At 38.8% G+C, this 22,451-nt stretch overlaps 1 protein-coding gene across 1 annotated transcript in view; it reads right to left on the bottom strand.

Annotated features, from left to right (window-relative positions):
• The window catches only part of LOC124162365 (prenylcysteine oxidase-like), a 28,724-nt gene continuing 6,273 nt past the window's right edge, over nucleotides 1-22,451 (bottom strand). Inside the window, exons 2-5 of the mRNA XM_046538875.1 lie at nucleotides 20,722-20,931; nucleotides 10,467-10,647; nucleotides 8,967-9,175; nucleotides 1-2,586 (exon numbers count right to left, since the gene is read on the bottom strand). Coding sequence (XP_046394831.1) covers nucleotides 1,802-2,586; nucleotides 8,967-9,175; nucleotides 10,467-10,647; nucleotides 20,722-20,931 — 1,385 coding nt within the window. The 3' untranslated portion in view covers nucleotides 1-1,801. The remainder of the gene's footprint in view (nucleotides 2,587-8,966; nucleotides 9,176-10,466; nucleotides 10,648-20,721; nucleotides 20,932-22,451) is intronic.

Here is a 22,451-nt window from a genome sequence, read left to right as displayed (position 1 = left end):
TTTGGTTAATGTGTGGTTGAAGGAGTTACTAGGAATTAGCAGCTAAGTTTATAGAATCGAATATTCTTTCTTAGCTTGCTTGCCCTTTGATGTGTTATGCATCGGCTTTCGTGATTTAAAATTATCTTATGCTATAGTTTTAAATATAAAATTATTGAGGTATACAATTACCTCCTATGTTTATTAGCCTAGTCTCATGCAGAAATGCCATAAATTGTAAATGAAATGACCAAGTAATTTTAAGGGTATTTTCGTATTTATTAAGTTTCGGTGTGTCAGCTTCACTTCACGCCTTGTGATATCAGAAAATAGTCTGTGGCCTTAGACGAGAAGACGGAGAAGACAATTAATGTAGAATTGAAGGTGCCCAGATTGGAGGAGGGTGCCATTACTATCTATCATATAGAAGACAGCAGTAGAAGTGACTTTTAGATCTATGGTGGATGTGGATTTGTTTTTTTGTAAGTGAATGTTGTGAAAGTGGACATTCATCGGAAAACTATTGAAGATAGTTACGTACTATGGCTTCTGCCAGTCCTCTTTTAAATAATTTTTCTTTGAAAGAGAATAAGAGTACATATTTGTTTCACCAAATTAGATGTGGGTTAGAAGAGAAAATTGCCGATATTACTAGTGCCTACTGTGGACAAGTTTCACAATTTTAACTTTATGATTTTAAGACTTTAAGTATGTTAAGCCCAAGATTAATGAGGCTGTAGCTTCCTTGTCTTAAATGTTATCAGCCCTTTATCTACAAGAGACGATGCCCTGCAACAATGCCATAATTATATCATTCATCTTTACAGGAGCAGTGCAGGAGAGCATGCCTGCCCCTGGAAAATATGTAGAGGTGACTGAGAAATTAGATTAGGCACGCCAAGAAGCGCTTGCAGTGGGGGAGAAGAAAAATACGTGATATTTAATTTCTTGTGTTAGATTCTTGTAGTACCAAAGAAGTCTAATAAATATTGTACATGAAATTGATGCCTTATTTATTTAAATTCTTGTCTGGACCTAGTATTTATTGGTAACGAACAAAATTCAGTCCTAAGCTAAATGTGTCCTTTGAGTGTCCTGAAGGTGTCCGGAGCGGACACTTTCAGAATGTCCGTAGGCAACCTTTTTTTACTGACATGCAGACATCCTTTGGCATAAATGCAGATGGCCTACAGATATCCGTAGGCCACATGGCGGACAGTCACAGGATGTTCTAAAAATGTTGGTGTGCTGTGTGGGATATCACTTCTGATACGAACATACACATAAAAAAAGTGTAAGTTATGAACCTCATACTGGGTCATAAAACTTTCAAACATGTAAGGTCACATTTTAATCACCATAATGCATGTAAGAATATATTTTTTCCAGCAGACATAAAAAATATCAGTGCACATATGTTTCCCACACTAACTTGGACATATAACAACCAATGATGAAACAAGAACCACTGTTTATTGAGCACTATGAGGCTCTAATCATCCAGAGGCTAAAATTGCATTGTGTAAAGCAATGGATTTCCTTATTTCTCCGAGTTAGAAATACTTTCCACAAAAATACAAAGCTTCATTCACTGAACAATACAAATAGAAAAAATATCTCACCATCAGCTTAGAATTACATAGTATGGAAATATTCAAGGCAAATGCAAAAAGGAAAGATAGTGACCACCCAAATTAAGTACACAATGAATTTATATCAGAAGAGACATGCAGGAACAGAGATCACAGTCATTTAAAAATCAAGAATATGCAATTTCGAACTAGCACATTGGCTTTCTTGTTTAACTGATGAGTGAAATAACTCAAAGTTCATCCTTCATACCTGAATGAATGAAACCACCCGTCCAATCTTTGTGTGCCAGCAAAGCAACATTTTTAGCTCCAATTACACTCATTTCCATAGCACTGGCAGCCCATTCTATTGCATTCACATGGTAAAGTTTATCATGCAAAATGAAACTACCTAACTTTTGATACGAATTATAATGTGGGTACGCTAGCCAGTCTACCACCTTAGTTTCATCTATTTTTGAGAAGAGATCTTTCAAGTCATCATCTTCAAGAGGTTTCTGTGAAAATACTTTCCATACCTTTTGATCATCAGACTTGGGTAAAGATCGCACATCATGTACACGAGATATTGAATTGATTTTCAGATCATTCTTGATACTTAATATCTCAACATCCTTTTCCTTCATTCCAAAGTATGCAGCATTGATTTCACCCTTGACAAAAGTGCAAACTGTTCGATGATACTTTCCACCAGGAATTGAAAATGATGATGGAAAATTTTTAAAGGCAATTTGGTTGGTATCACTGGTTAAAGGTGCAGCAAGGATAACTACATCATATGTTTCATACACAGACGCACTAATACCATCAGAGGCAGACCTATGTTCTGGTGAGTCATCACCATCAGATATGAAGCTTAAATTGAAGTTACCAGAATCTTGCAGAAGAGTGATCTGCTTTACCTTTGCTTTGATGAAATTTGCCCCCGAGTGCTTCAAAAGCATCTCAGGAATTAGCTTGTTTCCACCAGCTATCGACCACAAATGACCATCACCAGCAGCAGAGGAAACACTTCCTAAAGAGATTTCAAGAAAATTTTGCAAACATTAGTACTAAACTCAACTATGTGGGTAATGACAACAACTGATACGATATCCTGGAAAAGTTTTCCAAGTGATAATGTTTGAAAATGCTGCAGATAAATATCAATACTTAGATCAGTGGTTCTCAACCTGGAGAAGCCTAAGGACTACTTAGCATTAGGGTGTCCCAAAAAAACCGAAAGTTTGAAAGTTGAGGGGGCATTTCCATTTTCCTATGCGAATGCATGAAAAAACATCCCACAAAAATTTTCAGCTCAATCGGACAATATTTGACCCTGCCGAAACGCATTCGAAGTTTGAATTTTTGAGTTTTCCAGATTTCATGCAATGTTGCCTACCCTGCAGGAGGCTCGAGTGTTAAAAAACAACCAATTTTAAGTTCAAACCATCTCCTCTAGCTCTATAGGCGTTGACAGCAACACTTGAGTCAAAATGAGCTTCATATCCACAACTCGGTGTGTTTACAAGTCCCGCTCGCCGTTGCGGCCGCCAGGCGCCAGCCGAGTGCATATTGCCCCGCCGTGTCGTGTTGAGATTCGAGTTATGCGCTTTTGCAACATCGCTCTGTTTATGTTAAAAGTATCCCGGCTTAGTCTATCAGTCACTCGTGGAGTTTAGTGTTGTGCACTAACTGAGAACGTGAGGTATTGTCGTGTGTTTCGTGGTCGAGGCTGTTTCGGCGGTGGCCAGAATGAGCGTGAAATCGAAGAGTACGCCGGTTATGCGAAGTGCGACAAGTGCGTGGTTGGTGGGTAATGAGTCCAAACATTTGCCCGGCAATGGTAAACTCCCTACGCTGCGTGAAGTTCTCAAAGTTTTCTTTTACAACCTACATTGTTCTCCAGGATCGATGTCAGCGGCAGATGCAGCAAGGATTGCAATCAAAGAGTTACTTGCTGTGTGGGGAAAGTCTAATATTCCTACGCAGGAGGCTCGAGCAGCCATTAAGAAGCTCCTGACAGCTTACGAGAACTACCATGCCCTTGGGAAAGACAAAAATAAAACTAGTGAGAAGTCAGTGTCCGCAAGAGAGGAATTCTGCAAAGTGCTCGACCGTCTGTTTGACATCGGCTGCAAAGACGCCCTTTCAAACATTACTGTGGAGGAGGACAAGTTGTTTTAATGTAATAATAATAATTAATATCTATGAAAACTTATTGAAAAGGATATATGGCGGGTATTGATATAAAGTGGTGTAAGTGTTTAGAAAACCGTAAGAGACTTCAAGAAGAGGATTTTTTAGGGAAAAAACGGCATGAGAAAGAAAAGGAAATATTGGATGAGAAAGTGGACCTCGTTCGACAGATGTCTGCGGAGAGTACGACGAGCTCGTCGGATTCGGAAGAAAGTAATTTTTTCCGGGTGCGGAAAGGGTGACCAATATGGCGGAAGAAAGGGAGAAATAACATTTTGTTACTTTTACAGAATTTGAAATGCGGACAAGGTCCGGAAAGCGCCGTAGAGTAAGTATAATGTCCGACATCCTTGTGACTGCTTCCCTAGATCGGACTCAAGACGTCCTCTGCCGCTGGGTCTATGATAGTCCAGGCTGTCGCCAATGCGACAGCATCTGCATTGGGTTTTAAAGGGGATGAAATCCATTTAGTATTTTCCAAATCTCATCTACATAGAATGAGAGTGAATAAAAGGTCCGAAACACTAAGGCTTATCAAGCAAGACTTTCACCCTCAAGTTCCTTTAGCAGTGCACTGGGATGGGAAATTACTTCCGAGCAATGAAGACGACAAGAGGCTGTTTGAAGGATATTTCAAATGTAGATGACATTATCAAATTTTGTATTCTTCAGCTGCAGGTTCGTAAATGGTAAATGTCAGGATGTTCAGGGTGATTTAAACTCCATCCTCAGGATTAGTATTTAAAATTATGCCCCATATTATTTTAGAACCACCATCCTCGAGACGACTACAAAGAACTTTTGGAGTTGTGTATAGTGTGGTTGGGTGGTGTGGTTCCCAAGAAAGAGAAGTATGTGGTTCGCCCCCCAGGCCCAACTGACAAATCACGGTGGATGAATTAGGAGCTCTACGCTTTTAAAACGTGGATGTTTGCCAAGCAATTGCGTTTGTCGACACATGACAGTGACAATTTATTCAAATTGTGTTGCTTCATTGCAATTGCATTTATGAAACATTGGTACACCTGTCCTGTGGCAGTGAGCGCTCCGAGAATGGATCTTGAGCTACTTAAAGTCCTTGGTCGGAAGAAAGACCCTCACTACGCAGCAGCTTTGGCCAAGTTTTGTAACCATCTATGGTTAAAACTTTCGAAAACTTGAACTGTATGGCCCTCTTCGATGAAATGGTTTCTGACGACGAGAAAAGAGACATTGCGGAAGCAATCAGAGACAATGAGGGGTCTGATGATGACGCACCTCGGGCTACTCTTCCGCCTAATCAACCTATTAGTGAGCTGACTCTCGCTGACTTCGCTTCGAAAAATTCTGTGAAGTTTTTCAAAATTATTGGTATTTCGCCGGCATTTGTGCTGCGAGATCCGTGCACATGGAAAAGTGACGTAGACTATCAGAAGGGCCTATCTATAGTTCAGCACCTTAAGGTTGTTAATGATACTGCAGAGAGAGGAGTTCAATTAATAAAATATTTTCTAGTGAAGAAAAAATTGACAAATGATGAGGCTCAGAGGCAACATCTGTTACTAGTTGTTAAGCGGCATAGGAAAATGCATGAAAAAAGTGTCAAAAAACTCTAGTTTTTCATATTGCTTGTTGTTCACAGTGCATTTGTATCCGCATTATCACAGTATAATAATAGGAGAGCATTTTCTTACAGAGGTTTCTAATTTTAAATCCCCCAAGACCCTTAGAGCTAGGCAACATTGCATGAAATCTGGAAAACTCAAAAAGTCAAACTTTGAATGCGTTTCGGCAGGGTCAAATATTGTCCGATTGAGCTGAAAATTTCTATGGGATGTTTTTTCATGCATTCGCATAGGAAAATGGAAATGCCCCCTCAACTTTCAAACTTTCGGTTTTTTTGGGACACCCTAACTTAGCATGCAATTAAAAATATAGCAATCACCACCATCCAGAATCATACCCAATATAAGCAGTAGCCTTTCCTTGGTGCCTTTCTTATAATAAAATTTAAAGGTGATAAAGTAAAATTTTTAAAATACAATTGAAGAATTACTAAGAATTCATCTTAAAGGTAACGCCAATTACTGTCACTCATTTCATTGGCAACTTCTTTATTACTGCCGACCAGCCTAAGACTTGGTGCTTATCTCTTTTGCACTCACTTTTCCATTCCTGTCCCAGAGACTGCCTGCCTGAGTTGACATTCCTTTTCCCACCCACCTCCGCCCACTTCCTCCCTTTTCACTTGCATTTCTGCATCTTACTCTCCCTTGAAGAGTCAGCAGCACACTTTGCGCCCAATGATACCCAATGCACTGACGACAGCTGGAGCAAATGAGTGCTTCGCAAAAAGTCACAAGGGGTATGCCGAGACATTGGGGAACTGTTGGCATGGGGCAGTTGCGCCCGAGATGTAATCGAGTGGACAAAATGCACACTATCCACCGTTCGTCTCTCTGCCATTATTCTTGGTTCCCTTCCTCCCTTCAGCCGAATCTGTTGATTGCCCTCACTGGTGTTACACAGTTGATTTTGAAGATGCATCCTGCAATGGCCGCAAAAGCTAACCTGACAAAGTGTAATACACAACTGCTCCAAAAACTCATAACTCTTACTGCAAAATCCTGCATTTCAATTTTCACAGTGATAAGTGTGGATAATGATTTTATTCAGAAGATCCTAGGTTTTCCTGGTACACAATATTTGTTAATTGTTCTCGGAAAAAGCAAAGGATAAGACTGTTGAAGGTCTACACTTCGTTGAGTGACTCTCTTACGCTCATCAGAGCAAACACTGAGCCCCATTGAATAAGAGAGAGTCACTCCATAAAACATCAGCCTTAAACAGTCTTACCAAATGCAAAACCCAAGATGTATTTACAAATGATTTTGTTTATTTCTGGATAATATCTTAATAATCATGACAAATTATTATGGTTGGAAGTTCACTGAAGTATGAGGTGGAGTGTGTGGCAACCAAGGTGTCAAACCCTCAGTTTATTTTTTCGTAGATGGCACCACTGCTTAGGTGTATTTTGCAGTCTGTTTTTAGTGTGGGATATCAGGCGCCATGTAATAACAGTTTTGTGTGATTCAAGTGGAAATGAAATCTCCATGAATGGATACAGTCATTAATTGTTCGAACTTGCTCTCCTCGGAAATACACCAATGACAAATTGCCAGAGTGGAAATAATACACGCAAAATTTGAAATTTCAAAGAGCACATGCAAAATAAGCTCAGATCATATGCCAAAATTAGAGATGGGTCGAATAGCAGATTTCTCGAACTCGAATATCGAATTCGAATATTAAATCATTGCTTGAATATTCGAATACCTCGAATACTAAACGATGAATGCGGTAATGTTTGACTCGGTTGCCTATGCAGCAGGAAACACAAGATAACGGGGAGTAAGTTTCATTTCATAAAGGATTGGAACAGGAATTTTGCTGATTAATGGAATATTTTAATTTTATGGAAACAATTGGGCATACAGTTGATTCAACTAACATCTCTTTCAAATATTCTAAGGGGACACACCACCTCGCGAAAAATGATTGCATGCCGTCTCGGCATTTACAATGCCACGATGGATTTCTGTCTGATGTATACATTCTTATCTACCAAAGGCCATTTCAGCGGCACGCCCATTTGATACTCGGCTTCATCCAACTTCTTATTTTCAACAGGTAGCTCGCTTTACCCCCACTCCTGCTGTCAAGTGCTAGCGGACAATCCGAGGCGTTTTGGAAAATACATGCGCTTTTCCACCGGATTTTCTTCAATTATTTTCCGTCCATCTTTGGAAGTGTAAAATGCTTAAATAAATTCAGAAATGCATCACGTTTGGTCTTACTCTTTTTTAAATTACACGCACATTACTAATATCTCAATCCAATAAAGGTGTAATATCAATTGCCGAAAGTCATTGTTGGACATCTTTTGGGCTAATAGGTGATTCATGCAGCAGTTGACCTCCAGAAACTGGAAACTTTGAAGCAGGTAGCCAGAAAAAGGTCAGTGGGTGAGAAAAGGGGGGAGGGCGTGAAACACGTTTTTATTTTTCTTGTGTAACTTGATATTTTTTTCGAAGCTAAGGTCTTCGTAATACGATCCCTGCGTGAACTGGGACCTTTTGTTTGATTTAGGAGAAAGGGAATGGGTCAGAGTGGGTGAGGCAAGTGCTGAATGGAGGGGGATAGCGGATCGTGGGAAATGCCCTAAGATTGCTATCCCACGGCACTGAGGTTCTCCTGGTGGGGGAAACCAGGGATTTTCGGATTTTTTCACCCAATCATTTTCGGTTCCCCACGTCGAACTCTTTTCTCCGCTCTAATCCACGAATTTGATGTAATTCGTCAACTTCCCTTAAACGGCGCTGCATCCACTAAACGACTACAGTTCTCTACATTTTTCCGAGTCAACTACCAACGACGTGTGTGCAACAGTGTATGACGTGAAATTCAAAGCATTCGAGGTATTCGAGACGGTACCTTTAGCATAACTATTCGAGTTCTCGAATATTGAATACTTTTTAGTATTCGAGTATTCACGGATACTATTCGCACATCTCTAGCCAAAATCCATCATAAGTCAAACCTATGGTAAAGTGGGGGTCCACCGTATTTGATTTTGCTTATCATTATGAGCCATAACCAACTTCAGATTGCAATGCAATCCCTAAACAGAAGGGTTCCAACCGAAGATCTCCAGGAAATTAGGAACTGGGAAAAGACAAACGCCAAATGTCTGTCAGTGGATCCTAGGTGTAAAAAATTAAAATTTTATAGCAAAATTTGTAAGTTTTTCACCATGATTAGTATCATAGGGTCTAAATAATCATATCTATGATGTGAAAATGTAATTCTGCCGAACAGAAACTCAGTAAAGCTAATGGTAAAATCACTGGTTTTATGGAAGCGTTGACTATTACCAAGGAGGAAAGGGTCGACTGAACTTCCTGAAAGTGGTAGAAGGCAACCACCATCTGTTGCTCCCTCCTGATCAAGCCTATTGCAGCCACCTTTCACAAGGGTAACAGCCGTCAACTTAAGATATAACGTGGTGCACCACTCCATGACCTACTTAATGATTACAGTCCCTTAGCACAGTTACAGTGCAGCTTAAGTACAGTAACAGCACAATTTTTTTGTATGGGTTAATAATACATAATATGTAGGTGTGAATTACATACAAATATTACACAAAAAATGCAAAAAAAAAACTTTTCTTACCAACGAATTTCTGAGCTGCTGTGGTCTGGCCATAATTTACCATTAGTCCGGCCATCACAATTTCATCAATCGTGCGATTGGATACACCAAGCTTAGCAAATCCTTGAGCTGATGAAACTTTCACATCATTGACAAACTCTGGACTCATTGCTCTCAGTAAGTCCTCCACTGATGGATAAGAACTTCCTCGATCTTGGAGGAGATATATTCTGCAAATGTGTTAAAAATATGAAACAGCATTCTCATGTCACTGACTTACATGAAAATAATCTATTTTACATGGTTAGACAAATTGTTATCTATTGTCCCGTACAAGGCCATTAGAACTTGAATAAACTAAGTAATAGAAAGGACATTTGACATCCTTTATACCACAAAAATACCATTGTTTTGCAAAGGTAACATAGGGGTAATATAACATTGTACAAAATATGATAACATGGTTTTATAATTGTAAACTGATGGTACTTAAATAAACTGCACTTTCTGGGTGTCAGGTCTTTGGCTCTTGTACCTTTTATGATATATAATATACTATGATAGCAAACTGAAATAAAAAATATTTTTTCTCCTCAAATATTAGCAAGAGTTGAATGAATAAGTAATGGAAAAATGTCAGTTGGGATTGATTTTTAATTGAAATGAAAGGCTCAAATTTCTGACAAAAATCAAAATTTGAACTGAAAGATCGATTGAACGAAAAAATAGACGGTTCTTTTTTTTAACATAATTTGTACCAGAACATGTTTAATAAATTTATGTTAACATTCAAAAAACACTCAGAATACACATTTTAGATGTAGGAAAAAAAAAGATTTCAATCAAAATCGACTTTTCCATCATGCACTAGAACGAATCTACATAGCTCGTCTTCACCTTCATAAATTCCGATTTTGGGTCTGAGTGAACCACTAAATTACATCAATTCCAAGGTCTGTCCACATATAGGACCCCTAATTGGAGAGTCACAGTAGTGTAACTTGCAAGAATTCCCCAATCAGCTATCGAGCATATATGTACTTTCTTTTTTGAAAAACACCAATTATCAAACGTAACACAGGTACAAACATTGACTTTCAATCAGGTAATAAGCATGCACGCATAAGTATACTATAGTGAATTTTAATAGGTAAAGAATATGCAATTATCTCTGAGTCAGAGTCATACTATCATTGATGCCACAAGAAATGATAACTGATGCTCTGATCACCGAGAATAAAGGTGGCGAGGCTTCTGCGGTTATTTAATGGATACGTAAATACATAATGTTTTCCGCATTGAGGCCACATTGATTCATTCTGGTGGACAACAGTTTTGGCCACATTCCAGCTCCCGTATTTTGGGCCCTAATGACCAGAAACTGTTTGTTGTTCACCAAAATGAACCAATGCAGCAGCCTTAATGTGGAAAACATTTATCCACTGAGAATATAATTGTCAAGTTCTGATAGATCAACCTATCATAAAGATAATTTTGTCAAGGATAAAAAAAAAAACCAACCTCCTAAACTCACTGAGCATTTTCTCTACAATATTGTTAAGTTTTATGATGCTCCAACCATATCTCCACAGCATTTTCATCCAAGTTACTACTTCCCAATCAGATTCTTCAAATACTATGTCCTTTCCATCATAGAGTGCAAATTTGCTGCTTGGATCTCCCGCAGGACGTTTTGGAAGACCTAAAACAAATACAACAGTTATAATTAATATATCAAAATATAATTTAATTTTTCTTTGTTATAAATTATTTATAAATATAACGGACACATCAAGTGAGGTACAAAAGAAACTTAAAAAGCTTGCATTTGAAGAGGGACATGGTCTTTACCCTCTTTTAACTTCAGGAGGAACCTTATTAAATAAAAATTGGCCCATGAGCCATGGGGCATAACCAGAGTTTTTAGTTCTTATAAATGTTTGGTGGAGGCTGGTAATGCTCCTCATAGAATATGAATGATACATAATTATCATTGGTTGCTTAGTTAGAAATTGTTGAGGAAATATTTTGTACAAACAATTGGGGTGTACTTTTACACACAGAGGAGAAGTAAAATACAAAGTTTCTGAAAAACCGACAGGACAGAATTTACTCCAGAGTTTCTGAATATGTCCCTCCTAAGAGACTTGAGCATCAAGAGCTACGCCCAGGAAAGAAGTAGTGAGATTTTGTGGAATAGGTGTATGTACCATCATTCTTGACAGAGGTGAGTGGATTGATGTTTATTCTTGAAAAAAAATTAAGATATCTCCACATTGAGAAGGAGAGAATGTTGATTACACCATTCTTGCAAGACATATGTTACATCATTAGATCTCAAGGCCAGGCTTTCCATTGAAGTGGCAGAAATTAAAACATTGGTATTGTCAGCACACAATACTGAAAGTACTCGTGGTACATATGAAAACATATGTAGGAGGTTGTTCATAAGTGAAATGAATTAACAGAACTATTCCCAAAACAAAGGCCTTGGGAGTACCTATGACAGCTTTATTCTTAGGGAACACCAAATTGGCTCCATCCCTTTTAAGTACAATGCTTTGCCTATCCCTCAGATAAGACTCAATCCAATTATTGGCTACACCTCTGATTCCAAACATTTTAAGTTTTTGCCGTAATAGATTATGATTGGCAAAGTTGAAAGCTTTAGTAAAATCAAACGAAAGAATTAGTGACTCTAGTTTGTTATCTAAAGCATGTAATATTTTATTCACAACCTGGTAAGTGGCTGTATTAGTTCACCTTGATATCTTGAACTCATGTTGGACAGTATTGCAAATAAGCTGCAAGACACGAATTAAACACAGTCTCAAAAATTGTACTAAAATGTTTCAGTAAGGAGATGGGAAGATACGAATTCATATTCTGCCGACTACCTTTGTACAAAGGAATGATCTTTGCTACTTTGAGTGGGCCTGGAAACATGACAAACTGTACAGATTCATTGATCAAGAATAATAATGGGGACATATGGAAAGATCTATAGCAACCATTGGAATCCCATCAAGGCTGGAAGTGAACCTATTGCTAAGCTTTCAGATAACATTCCTTATTATGAATCTGAACAAGGCTGAAAAAAGGATGTATTACAAGGGCTTATTGCTCAGGAATGTCTAATGTGTTGACTCACTTTGGACATTAGATGTGACAGAAAAAAATTGCTAAGCAGAAGCTACTTGAAAGTTATCAGCTAAAATAGTACAGGTCAGGGGGTCCAAGGGTTTAAAATCTGACTTATTACTCTTGTGATGATTTGATTCATGAACAATTTTCCATTTTTTTAAATTTTTGTTTGCAGCATTATTAATCCTTTGGTTATTGCCTTCTTAGTATTCTGAGTGATAAATATGTAATTCTTTTTCAAGGCAGTATGCTCAAGTCTATCAATAGGGTCCACCTTATCTTTGAAGCACAGAGCCATGTCTTTCATAAACCTTTTAAGTTGTAAATTTCTTACGAGACCCAAGGCCTTTTGCAACCTTTGTCTTTGAGTAGTTTCTACTTTTTATATGAAAAATGGGACAGCAATGGTCAAAGTAATTTAGATATGAAGAGTGAAAATGATTTATGGAAATTCAGTATTACACAGAAAGTAGCAATATTTTCTTCAGAGAAGAAAATATTACAACTTGAGGTTGAACACTTTTTATAAGAACTAACTTAAATCGTGCCAAGTAAAGGGCACTGATCAGATATATGAGATACCTGAACTCATGGCATTAATATATATAAGTACTATGCCTGAACTTTAGTTTCTGAGGACATTAGATTTGTAGATATAACAAATAAGGGTAGTGGATGTGCGACTAACTCTTGTCAGCCCAATATTTGCAATATTCTGATTGAAAGAAGATAGGATATCAAGCAGTTCTCATTTTTCTCTAGAATCTTGGAGAACATTACAACTGAAGCACCTAATAACAATACAAGATGGAATCACAACATCATTATGAATTTGTAGTAGAAGTTTGGATAGTATGTCTAGACATATATTAAAATTACCAGGAGAGCAATAAATGGTGGCAAAATGAATTTCTCTCTCGTCAAGTTTAATTTTAGTAATGCAGGATTAAAAACCTTGTTCTTCGTACAGCTTATCATAGAGGAATTTCGCAGAGGTGTATCTTAAATTCAGAGACATGAGGATTAAGATGCCACCACTTTTTACCGTAGGTCAATCAAAAATATCTGCCAATACACAGCCAAGCAGATGGAAAAAGTTGACTTCGCCAGCCAAAAGCCAGTGTTCGTTTAGGTAGATAACATCTAGGTTATGGTCATTCACAAAAACTCCAAGATCAAGCGTCTTATAATACAACTATACCCCATGAACAGTCTAAAAAAGAGAACATTTCTTGAAATCACATAAGGAATGGAATTTAAATTAATGAGAGGTAATGTAGAAATATATACATAATTAAACATTCAAACTCACCTATACACAGGGTATAAATACATATATACAGGGTTTCTCTCAAAAGATCCAATAATATTTTTTCTTAAATTGCAGCAATTCAAAGAAATGTCATTTGTTGAACACAGACTGATATCTTTTACGAAATTTCCAAAGTATGTACATAATCACCTCATGATTTGATTTATATTTTCCAAACTTCATGCATGACCAGCAGAATTCCTTGAAAATGTATACAGGAGCCCAATTAAATTCTTATTCAAGTAATAAATAGAATGTTAAATTTCCTAAAATAGGAGTAAAATGGTCTTTTACCCAAAACATTTTTTTAAAGGCATATTTCTGGCATATTTCCATGCCAAAAATATGTAAGCCCTCAGCCAGCTGACAACATGGCCGTTGTTTTGGTTTGTGCATCATGGCATAAATTTTTCCCAATGCCATCCTTCTTTTCAAAGACCTGTGGAAATCCTGGATCATCACTCAACTACTGCCTTCAGGCATATGGCATATGCAGATGGTGAAATTCTATTGTATACACCCATCACCACATTTACCACCAAGATCTCTACCATGAAAGCATACATACACAACTGTGTGAATTCATAACTGGAACTTTTGGAATAGTAGCCATAATAGTCCTAGTAAAAATGATGTCAAGCAGAGCCAAGCTGGAGCTACCCCATGCCACCCAGCCACGACGGCAACAAAACACCCATATCACTGCTAGTGCAGCAATGCTATGCGAGTTTGACCACGACTTCCTTTTTGCTGGATCTCTGAAGTTTTTCCCTGATGACATTCTTAATCTCCCTGATTTCCCCAACCAGTATGAACACTTCCAAAATGTTTTAATAATCAATGAAGTTTTTTTATATCTTTGTAATTTCTTTTTTTCTGATTCTCTTAGGCAGGTGAATACATATTCACTATCCCACTCATTCCTGGTCATGATCATTACACAACAGAAAGATTTTGGTCCCCTTCTTCTAGAGGAATTGGGAGAATTTAGGCAGAATGAATGCTCAGAGTATTCCATTAGGAGCCCAGGAATTCCACAATAAAAGTGATTGGTCAACAGCCGCTAAGTGTGAGGGCTCAGTTACCAGTAAGAGTGGTCTTTTTGTCCACTACTAACCTGATTGGCAGGAGCTCAAAGCATTTCAAACAATCATACTAGGTGTAATGTGGTGATAAAGCCACTTGAACTATAATTTAAATAAAAAAACTGACTCCTTGCAATTTTTGGAGGGAATTAAAAGAAATAGAAATCTATAATAATACCAAACTTAATTTAATTTTGTCATAAATAAAACAACAATGAGAGATCAAAGTGATTTATTTATTTATTATGAAAAGTGTCCACATGCAGCTACACCAATAAACAGCACAAAAATTGAACAAGAACAACAAAATGTGAACAGATACATTGTAATAAAAATAATGAATAAAATGTATGAACTAATATATCAATATACAGCAGAAGAGTGAAGACCAAGGCAAAAATTAAACTTGGAAAACATAACCTTAAGCAGGTGACAGAGTTTTGCCACCTCCGGAAGCCAAGCAACCAGTGATGGACAAAACAATGATTCAGTAAAGTTGCAAAGGTGAAGAGGGCTTTCTATGTAAAGAAGGATTTACTTACAACGGAGAAAACAAGTATTTGAGCAACTGAGGAAACAAATCCTTCAGATAGTGCATGTGGAGCATGTTTCTTTATGCGAGAGCAAGGCATAGACGTTGGCAGCATTAGAGGGGTCCAAAGTGGGAACATTTGAAATGTGGTGATAGCAGGAATAGACTAAGATAAAACAGATTGGCCAAGTAATTAACGACGAAGTGCTAAGAAGAGTGGGAGAAAAGAGAAGTTTTCTAAAAACCTTAAGAAGTTAATGGGATATCATAAACAGCCGCATCAGAATATATTTTAAGGAATTTTCAATGGGCAATACGGAAACTGCTTGAAACCCCCCCATCACCCTAAAACCCAAAAGCCATTACATGTAAGTAAACGCCTGTCTCACTAACTTTAGTTTTTTTTCTCTGCTGGAATCAGTACTGGGCGACAAAATCTTGGCATTAGGTGACATTTGCATTGCCAACTTTGTACGTTATTATATGAACAGGGAAGAATGACCCTGAAATAGTTATGCCAGACAAGTGATTAAGGGCGTGAAAGAGAAGAAATATAATCATCATCAACCTTGGCACTACAGTCCATGTAAGGCTGTGGCCTCCAAAACAATCTGCCTCCATTCTACAATATCTTGTTCAACCTGCTTCCATCTTCTAACACCCAGTCTTTGCAAAGGTTTCCATCGTTTACAATAGCACCTTCTATTTTAGTAGCATAAATGATATGCTTTCTGAAAACAGTTACTAATACATGCAGCTTCCTTTTATCAACATTACCAGTTATTCATATGAAAATTTCTGGAATACCAAGCACTTAGTTGGGCAATATGATTAAATGCACCAAAAAGAGTACATTTTTGAGAAAAAATAAGTACAAGACGTACTATGAGGCAAAGGATTTTTTTGAAGTATACCATGCAATATAAAAATGAACACCCCTCTTCAATGCTTATTGTTACTTTGAAATAAGTTGCTTCAAATGGTTGGTACAAGCTCCTCAAACTGAGGTGTATAATCTTTTCTTTACAAACAATAGGCGTGTTTTTTTTGGCTTATTTGGTAAAAAATACAAATTATTATATTTAGATTAGTTGATTTGATTTAAGTACAGTTGAGGACCTCAAATCCAGAAAGCTTGGGACCGAAGGGCTTCTGGATTTCTGGACTTCATAGTATGCTTAGTAAATTAATTAATTTATACATGTGCTCAGGCTCTTGTACTTGATATTTGATATCCTTATTTGTCCCTATCAAGGTTCTAAGCGTATGTCCATAGTATGTGCTAAATTCGTACTCGTCCCAGAACAAGGCTTGGAGAGTGGTGCCACGAGGTGGCGAGTCAAAACACTACGCAGAGGAATTTTCAAATGTTCTGGATATTGGGTTTTCGGGTTTCTGGATTCCGGATTTGAGGTCCTCAACTGTACATACTGTTTGATGTGGAGGAGCACACATGGCATCCCTATAACAGCGAATGTAGCCACCATCCATTTAAAAGTACTAACTAAACATTAAAGCGATTTGTAAGGCAAAACGATTGGACTGGACTAACAGCAAGCACAGAATAAGAAAACAGAAAAAGCTTGAGCACAAGGCATTATTGACAGAAAATGTACATATGAACGTATGTAATTTAAACCTTGACAACTGCAGGATATACACTTTGAGAGTTAAACCCGACCTTCCAAGAGAAAGATTTGATGAATCAAGGCAAGTGGCATCTCTCCTGAGATGCTGACAATGCTGTGGGGTCAGAGAGATCTAATCTTTTTCTAAATTTTTATACTGGTAGTTTGAAATGAATAAATAAACGTGCATTACTAAAAATCAAGAGAGAAATTTATATTATGCAGCGGACTCCCGATTATCCAGCTTAGGTTTATCCAGGTTGTAGATTATCCGTGCGTAATTTTCACTCTCGCTCAATTTTTTCCGTGATCTTTATAAAAAAATATAATCAGATGCAAAATCATATGAATTACTGCATTAATGCGAGGATAAACTAGGCTTATTATTTCCTTTAGAATCCCCTTCATAAAACTGAAGTGATCGCACTAGCTGCATTCCTCTTTTCCAAGCCTCGCAGTGAGCGACCGCACTCACGGATACGCATCCCGCAGCTGCTGCAACCCGGGCAACTTGTGCGAGATGCAACTACATGGTGTGGTGCCTGACAGAGTAGTTTCCGACGTCGAGCAGTGGTTTAATGAAGCATTCGTGCAAACCAATTTTCTGTATCTATGATCACACAGCCACGGATGTGTAGTTTTCGAAACCAGGCCTTACATGGACCATTAATGATACGAGTACAACCATGCTATCACCACTAAAAAGATTGCGAACTGGCAAAGAAAGCTCTCATTGAGTCCGGGAAGCACTCTTAAATGACAGAATACCTGCATAAATAATATTATATTGTTTGTTTTACGTAAATTAAGAACATTGCAAGACATTAAAGTGAAAGTTTGGGTTATCCGTGTTTTCTGATTATTCGTGCTGACTCCACCCATCATTACCCTAGATAATCGGGAGTGTACGGTACATAGATTAGGTTCTTTCAGGATACCATCTGGTTTAGAAAGTTCATTATGTCCAATGCTTTGAGGTATGTCATGTTCCTCGCCTTCAAGGATGATTTTGGTGCCAAGGGTTTGTCCTGCATTCATACCACTTTCTTTTTCCACCTTCGTTGGAATTTTCCACTAGTCTACTTTTCTTCTTTTCAATGTCATTCAGTACAGGTCGCCAAGAGTTTCTCAGTGCAAATTGTGTGTCTCGATTGAAATTCCACTTCCCCAATCAGATTTCAATTGCTTTCTTGGAAATCCTGTCTCAATAGCTTGAATCTTGGAAAAGTATTTCTGCTTTGTTAAAGTGAAAGTCTTCTTTGTATGTCATCCCATGCTGTGCGTTGGCTGACTTTTTGGAATAGGCTAGACGTGGTGGTGTTCCCCAATAGAATAGACTCTCTCGTTATTACGAAGTTCACGGGACCGAAAACCCGGAGGTTCGTAATAACGAAGTTCGTATGAACGTTTCTTGCATGAATCGTCGGAAAAAAAACCGTACGTGATAAACGCGATTAAATTACGCATAAATATACATAAACAGGAAAATTCGTTTCAGTTTCCGCATGCGGGTAGACGTAATCGAGGTTTGATATCTTCCCGAATACAGTGAGTTCGATTTACGAACTAGATGCGTTCCAAGACCTTGTTCCTAAGTTGACAAACCTACGGTCCGGCCGCCGAGAGTTGTCCGATGACAGGCAGAATGGTCTAGGTCGGGGCAGCGTTGCCAGGTAAGGAAGTGAAACGCCTACAAAGGGCTCCGTGAAGAAAGGAGACGGAAAGGACGACGAGCGTGAAGGACCGAGAGGAAGAATCACCTATTTTAGGGATTCGAAGAAAGGGCATGTTTTAGTGGATCAGGCTTATTTCGCTGCTCTTTATACATTTGACAACGTTGTATGACTGGGCGATGGTGCGAGGTGCGTTTGGGGGACAGCGATTGGCTGCAAACCGTGCTGGCGCAGGGTTATCCGCACCCCCTATTGTGCCGTCATCGGACAACTCTCGCTGGCCGGATTGTATACAAGGCATCGAGGATTACAATTGGAACGAAACCCAAGGGCGGGCTCGCGAGGATACACTCCCGGGGCAGGGTCTATAAGCGCGAGCTTTTCACCTCTGCACCGCAGAAGGGGGAGGACAGGAAGGAGAAGGGAAGGAGGCGCCTCCGTGATAGGAGCCCGACGACGCCTCCTGGGAGGGGATAGGGAAGGAAGGGAGGGACGAGGAATCCCGCACCGTCACAAAGGCGGGCGGGTCCTACTACTAACGAAACCAAGCTTACGCAATTAATGTTCTAACAATCTTGGAGGACCATTCTATGAGGAAGAATGATCCAACGATCAAATCGTTAGATCATCGAGGAGTACAGTTATCCTGCGGAATTCAACACTTCATAACAATTGTGCGCGAACTCACGATTGTGGCGAACTGATCTAGCTGGGTGTGCAACGCAGCCGGAACCGAAAAAAAATCGCTCTCTGCGGCAAGGAACAACGGGCGAAACACTGAAAAGTTCCTAACTTCATACCGGATTCAATGATACTTTGTTCACATTATGCACAGAGTACGATTTCCTCTACGCCGCATCGCCCAGCAACGGCCAAATCAAAAGCCGCCAAATTCGAAATGTTTGAATGCTGGCATCTCTGAAAGTTCGTAAATCGAATGTGCGTAGGAAGAGAACTAACTGTATATCTAATTTACGAGCTGCAATGAGTCTGCCACCATGATTCCCCAGGAATGAAGCTAATTATACTACATAATATGACGTTGCGTGTATGGTGGAGAAAGAACCATAAATGACGCTCTTGATCACAGTACACGAAGAGAACTTAAACGTGGCGTGATATTAAAACTTGGCGTAGTGAATATCCATCTAAATATGTAATCCATGCGCAAAAAATCCATAGCTTATGCGTGGAACTTCGTAATAAAGTTCATTTTGCAACCGCCGGGACCGGGACTGAGGTTCGTAATTTCGTAATAACGTTTCTTTTCCTACAGCTTGGATATGCCTTTCCGTCGGGACCAACGATTTCCTTCATAATAACGAGAACTTCGTAATAACGAGATTCTACTGTATATACCTTCCCATGTAATAATAATGTAATTTCTTTATTCATCTGTAGCACAATAATAATTGAGGTAGATGTCATCAATTAATACACCTCTTGTGAGGACACAGTAATAAGAAATACCCTGAATATAAAAGGCAGCAGAATGTACATACACAATACAAATACGAGAGAAATCATACAATTGGAATCAAAGTGCAAAAGTACATTTAAAAGCTAATAGTGGAGAAATCAATTTCCTCCAATGAGTATATGGGTTTAGATAATAGGAATTTTTTCAGGGCCCTGCAGAAGACATTGTTATCAACCGTTCTTGCTGAGTTGGGCAACATGCTAAGTACTTAATTGCCTGGTTTTCATAGTTATCCACAGATATTTCATACATCCACAGGTACACAATTTTTTGAGCCCTATGGAGTCCTTCACTCATTCGAGTTGGTTACAGATTGTGGGAGATGGCTCAATAGATGCCAATGCAGTGTCTCCCAGGTATTCCAAAGATTTTCCTGGAAGTGTTGGAAACATAAGGAAGGTAAGCTCTGGCCACCAGTTTCTTGTTTGCTTCCTTGGGCTTTGGGTCAGGTGGTTGGACGATCCTTTAGAAGGCCTGTTTTATGGGGTGACCCTCATAGCCATTTTGCTTAGAAATGTTCTTCAGGCAGTTGAATTTGGGCCCATGTTGTCCTTATCTGAGATAGTTATGGCTTGATGAAACAGTGTGGACATAATCGCCTATCGTTGGGTAGGGCCTCAGGTTGGATAGGAGGCTCAAGCCTTTCATGTTCAGGAGATTCTTACGAATTGGATCACAAAAAGACCCAGAGGCCAAATCTGCCATCCAATCATTAATGCACTATGATATCTATGAATGAGAGCCGGCCGTTATATTCCATTTGCATCATAAAGGTTACACTGGGGTGCCGAATGTTCATATGGAGCAGGAATTGGTGAAATGTTGGACATTATGAACTCTCTCACACAGTTGGAAACCTAAAAGTGCCTAATCCAGTTAGTTCAACAGGTTATTTTTCGCATAATATATGCATACAACTTACCAAACTTCTTGCAAAAATGAGCCATATACTTATTGTCTGGGTGAATTACTGAACCCCCAGCTTCATATGACCGATCGCCAATGTCAACTGTAGCAAGACGGCCTCCAATTTCATGCTCTTCATAAACATCAACAACAACATTTCCTTCACCAAAAATGTCTTGGAGAAAATAAGATACTGAAGTTCCACCTAAGCCAGCACCAACCACAGCTGAAATAAAATAAAGAAAAAAAACACGCTCAATATACAAGATACGTAAGAAGTGTCAAGGGTAAATATATTATATGCAGTGTCGGCAGGTTATTGAGTAAAAGTAATCGGATTACTTGTAATGATTACTTTTTATGAAATGTATTCTATATTTATAATTCACTACTTATGGCAAAAGAGGAATCATTACTTGCTCGTAATCGACGATAAATTTCCTGATTTCACTAATTTTTACGAGGCCTACCTATAATTTGAGTGCCTGAAATACTCTTAGTGTCAGTAAAAACACCACCATTTTTATTTCACAGGATATTGGAGCACATATTTACCTCCAATTAAAAAAAAATGGAAGAGTTCACTACTTTGCCTATTGGTGATAATTCTGAATACATAAAGTTATGTTTTTGAGCTCAAAAAATTGGTTAATTAACAATTTTTGACATTATTTTGACTAACAAAGCAATGCAGGGGGAATAAAAGACATTACTATGGAAGCTATGTACTTGTATAGGCATGTGGTCAAAATTTAATTCAAATATGTTATGTGGTTTCTGAGCTATGAATTTTTACCTCGTGCCCTACACTCTGGAATTTGACTACCACTACCGCCACTTCTGAGCAAACATCTCAAACTTAGACCCCTCATATCTTGTAAACCACAAGAGTGAAAGAGGAAATATTTTACATGGTGCAAGAATACACTTTACATGGTACACTTGCCATTCTCACGTCAGCTCAGTTTTGCTTTCAAGGTAACTGTAGAGCATGGATGCCGAGTCGCGTCTGGTGAGGGTCTAATGTCTGACACCCCTTGGCATGGGACCGGTCTCTATGTTCAGGTATGGCTCTAATACCCTACGCTGTATAACAATTTGCAACATCTTGGTGTGGGACATGGTGTAGTGGGATACGAACCCACATACATGCCACTTGTAAGCGCTGAGCTTAATAGAAAGAGCCAGGCTCAGAGAAGGCACGGTAAGATAACAAGTCGGACATCTGGTTTAACACCTTTAATGTAAGCACACCACAGTTACATTGTATCCCTCAGACACACAGCCTGAGACTCCCAGAGTGCCTTTGCTCTCCCAGCCGCCTACCACACTCGCATCCTCTCATGACTCTATAGCCATCTTCCTATCAGTCAGAAAAAGCAGCAAGACTTTGGATTAACTGCTCTTTCTCACGATGACCATGTCCCACACCATGAAGGGATGGGCATGCATTAAGTGAGGTGTTAAACGGTGTCGGGTATTAGAGCCATACCTGAACACAGACACTGATCCCACGCCAAGAGGTTGCAAGGTAAAAGTGTTGTGAGATATTAGACCCTCACCAGATGTGACTCGGCGTCCAAACTCTACTGTAACCCTGAGAGCGAAATCGAGCAGATGGGAGAGCGGCAAGCGGGCACTCTTACAATGGGTATTTAAATAGGTGGTAGTAGCTAGTGACAAAAATTTCATCAAAATATAAGACGGCAGGTGTAATTTTGAAAATTGTCTGGTTGATTTGACATG

The sequence above is a fragment of the Ischnura elegans genome, chromosome 7 (genome assembly GCF_921293095.1).
Source record: "Ischnura elegans chromosome 7, ioIscEleg1.1, whole genome shotgun sequence".
NCBI lineage: Eukaryota > Metazoa > Arthropoda > Insecta > Odonata > Coenagrionidae > Ischnura > Ischnura elegans.
Note: the sequence above shows the minus strand (reverse complement) of the source record. Positions and strands in the feature narration are given on the sequence as shown.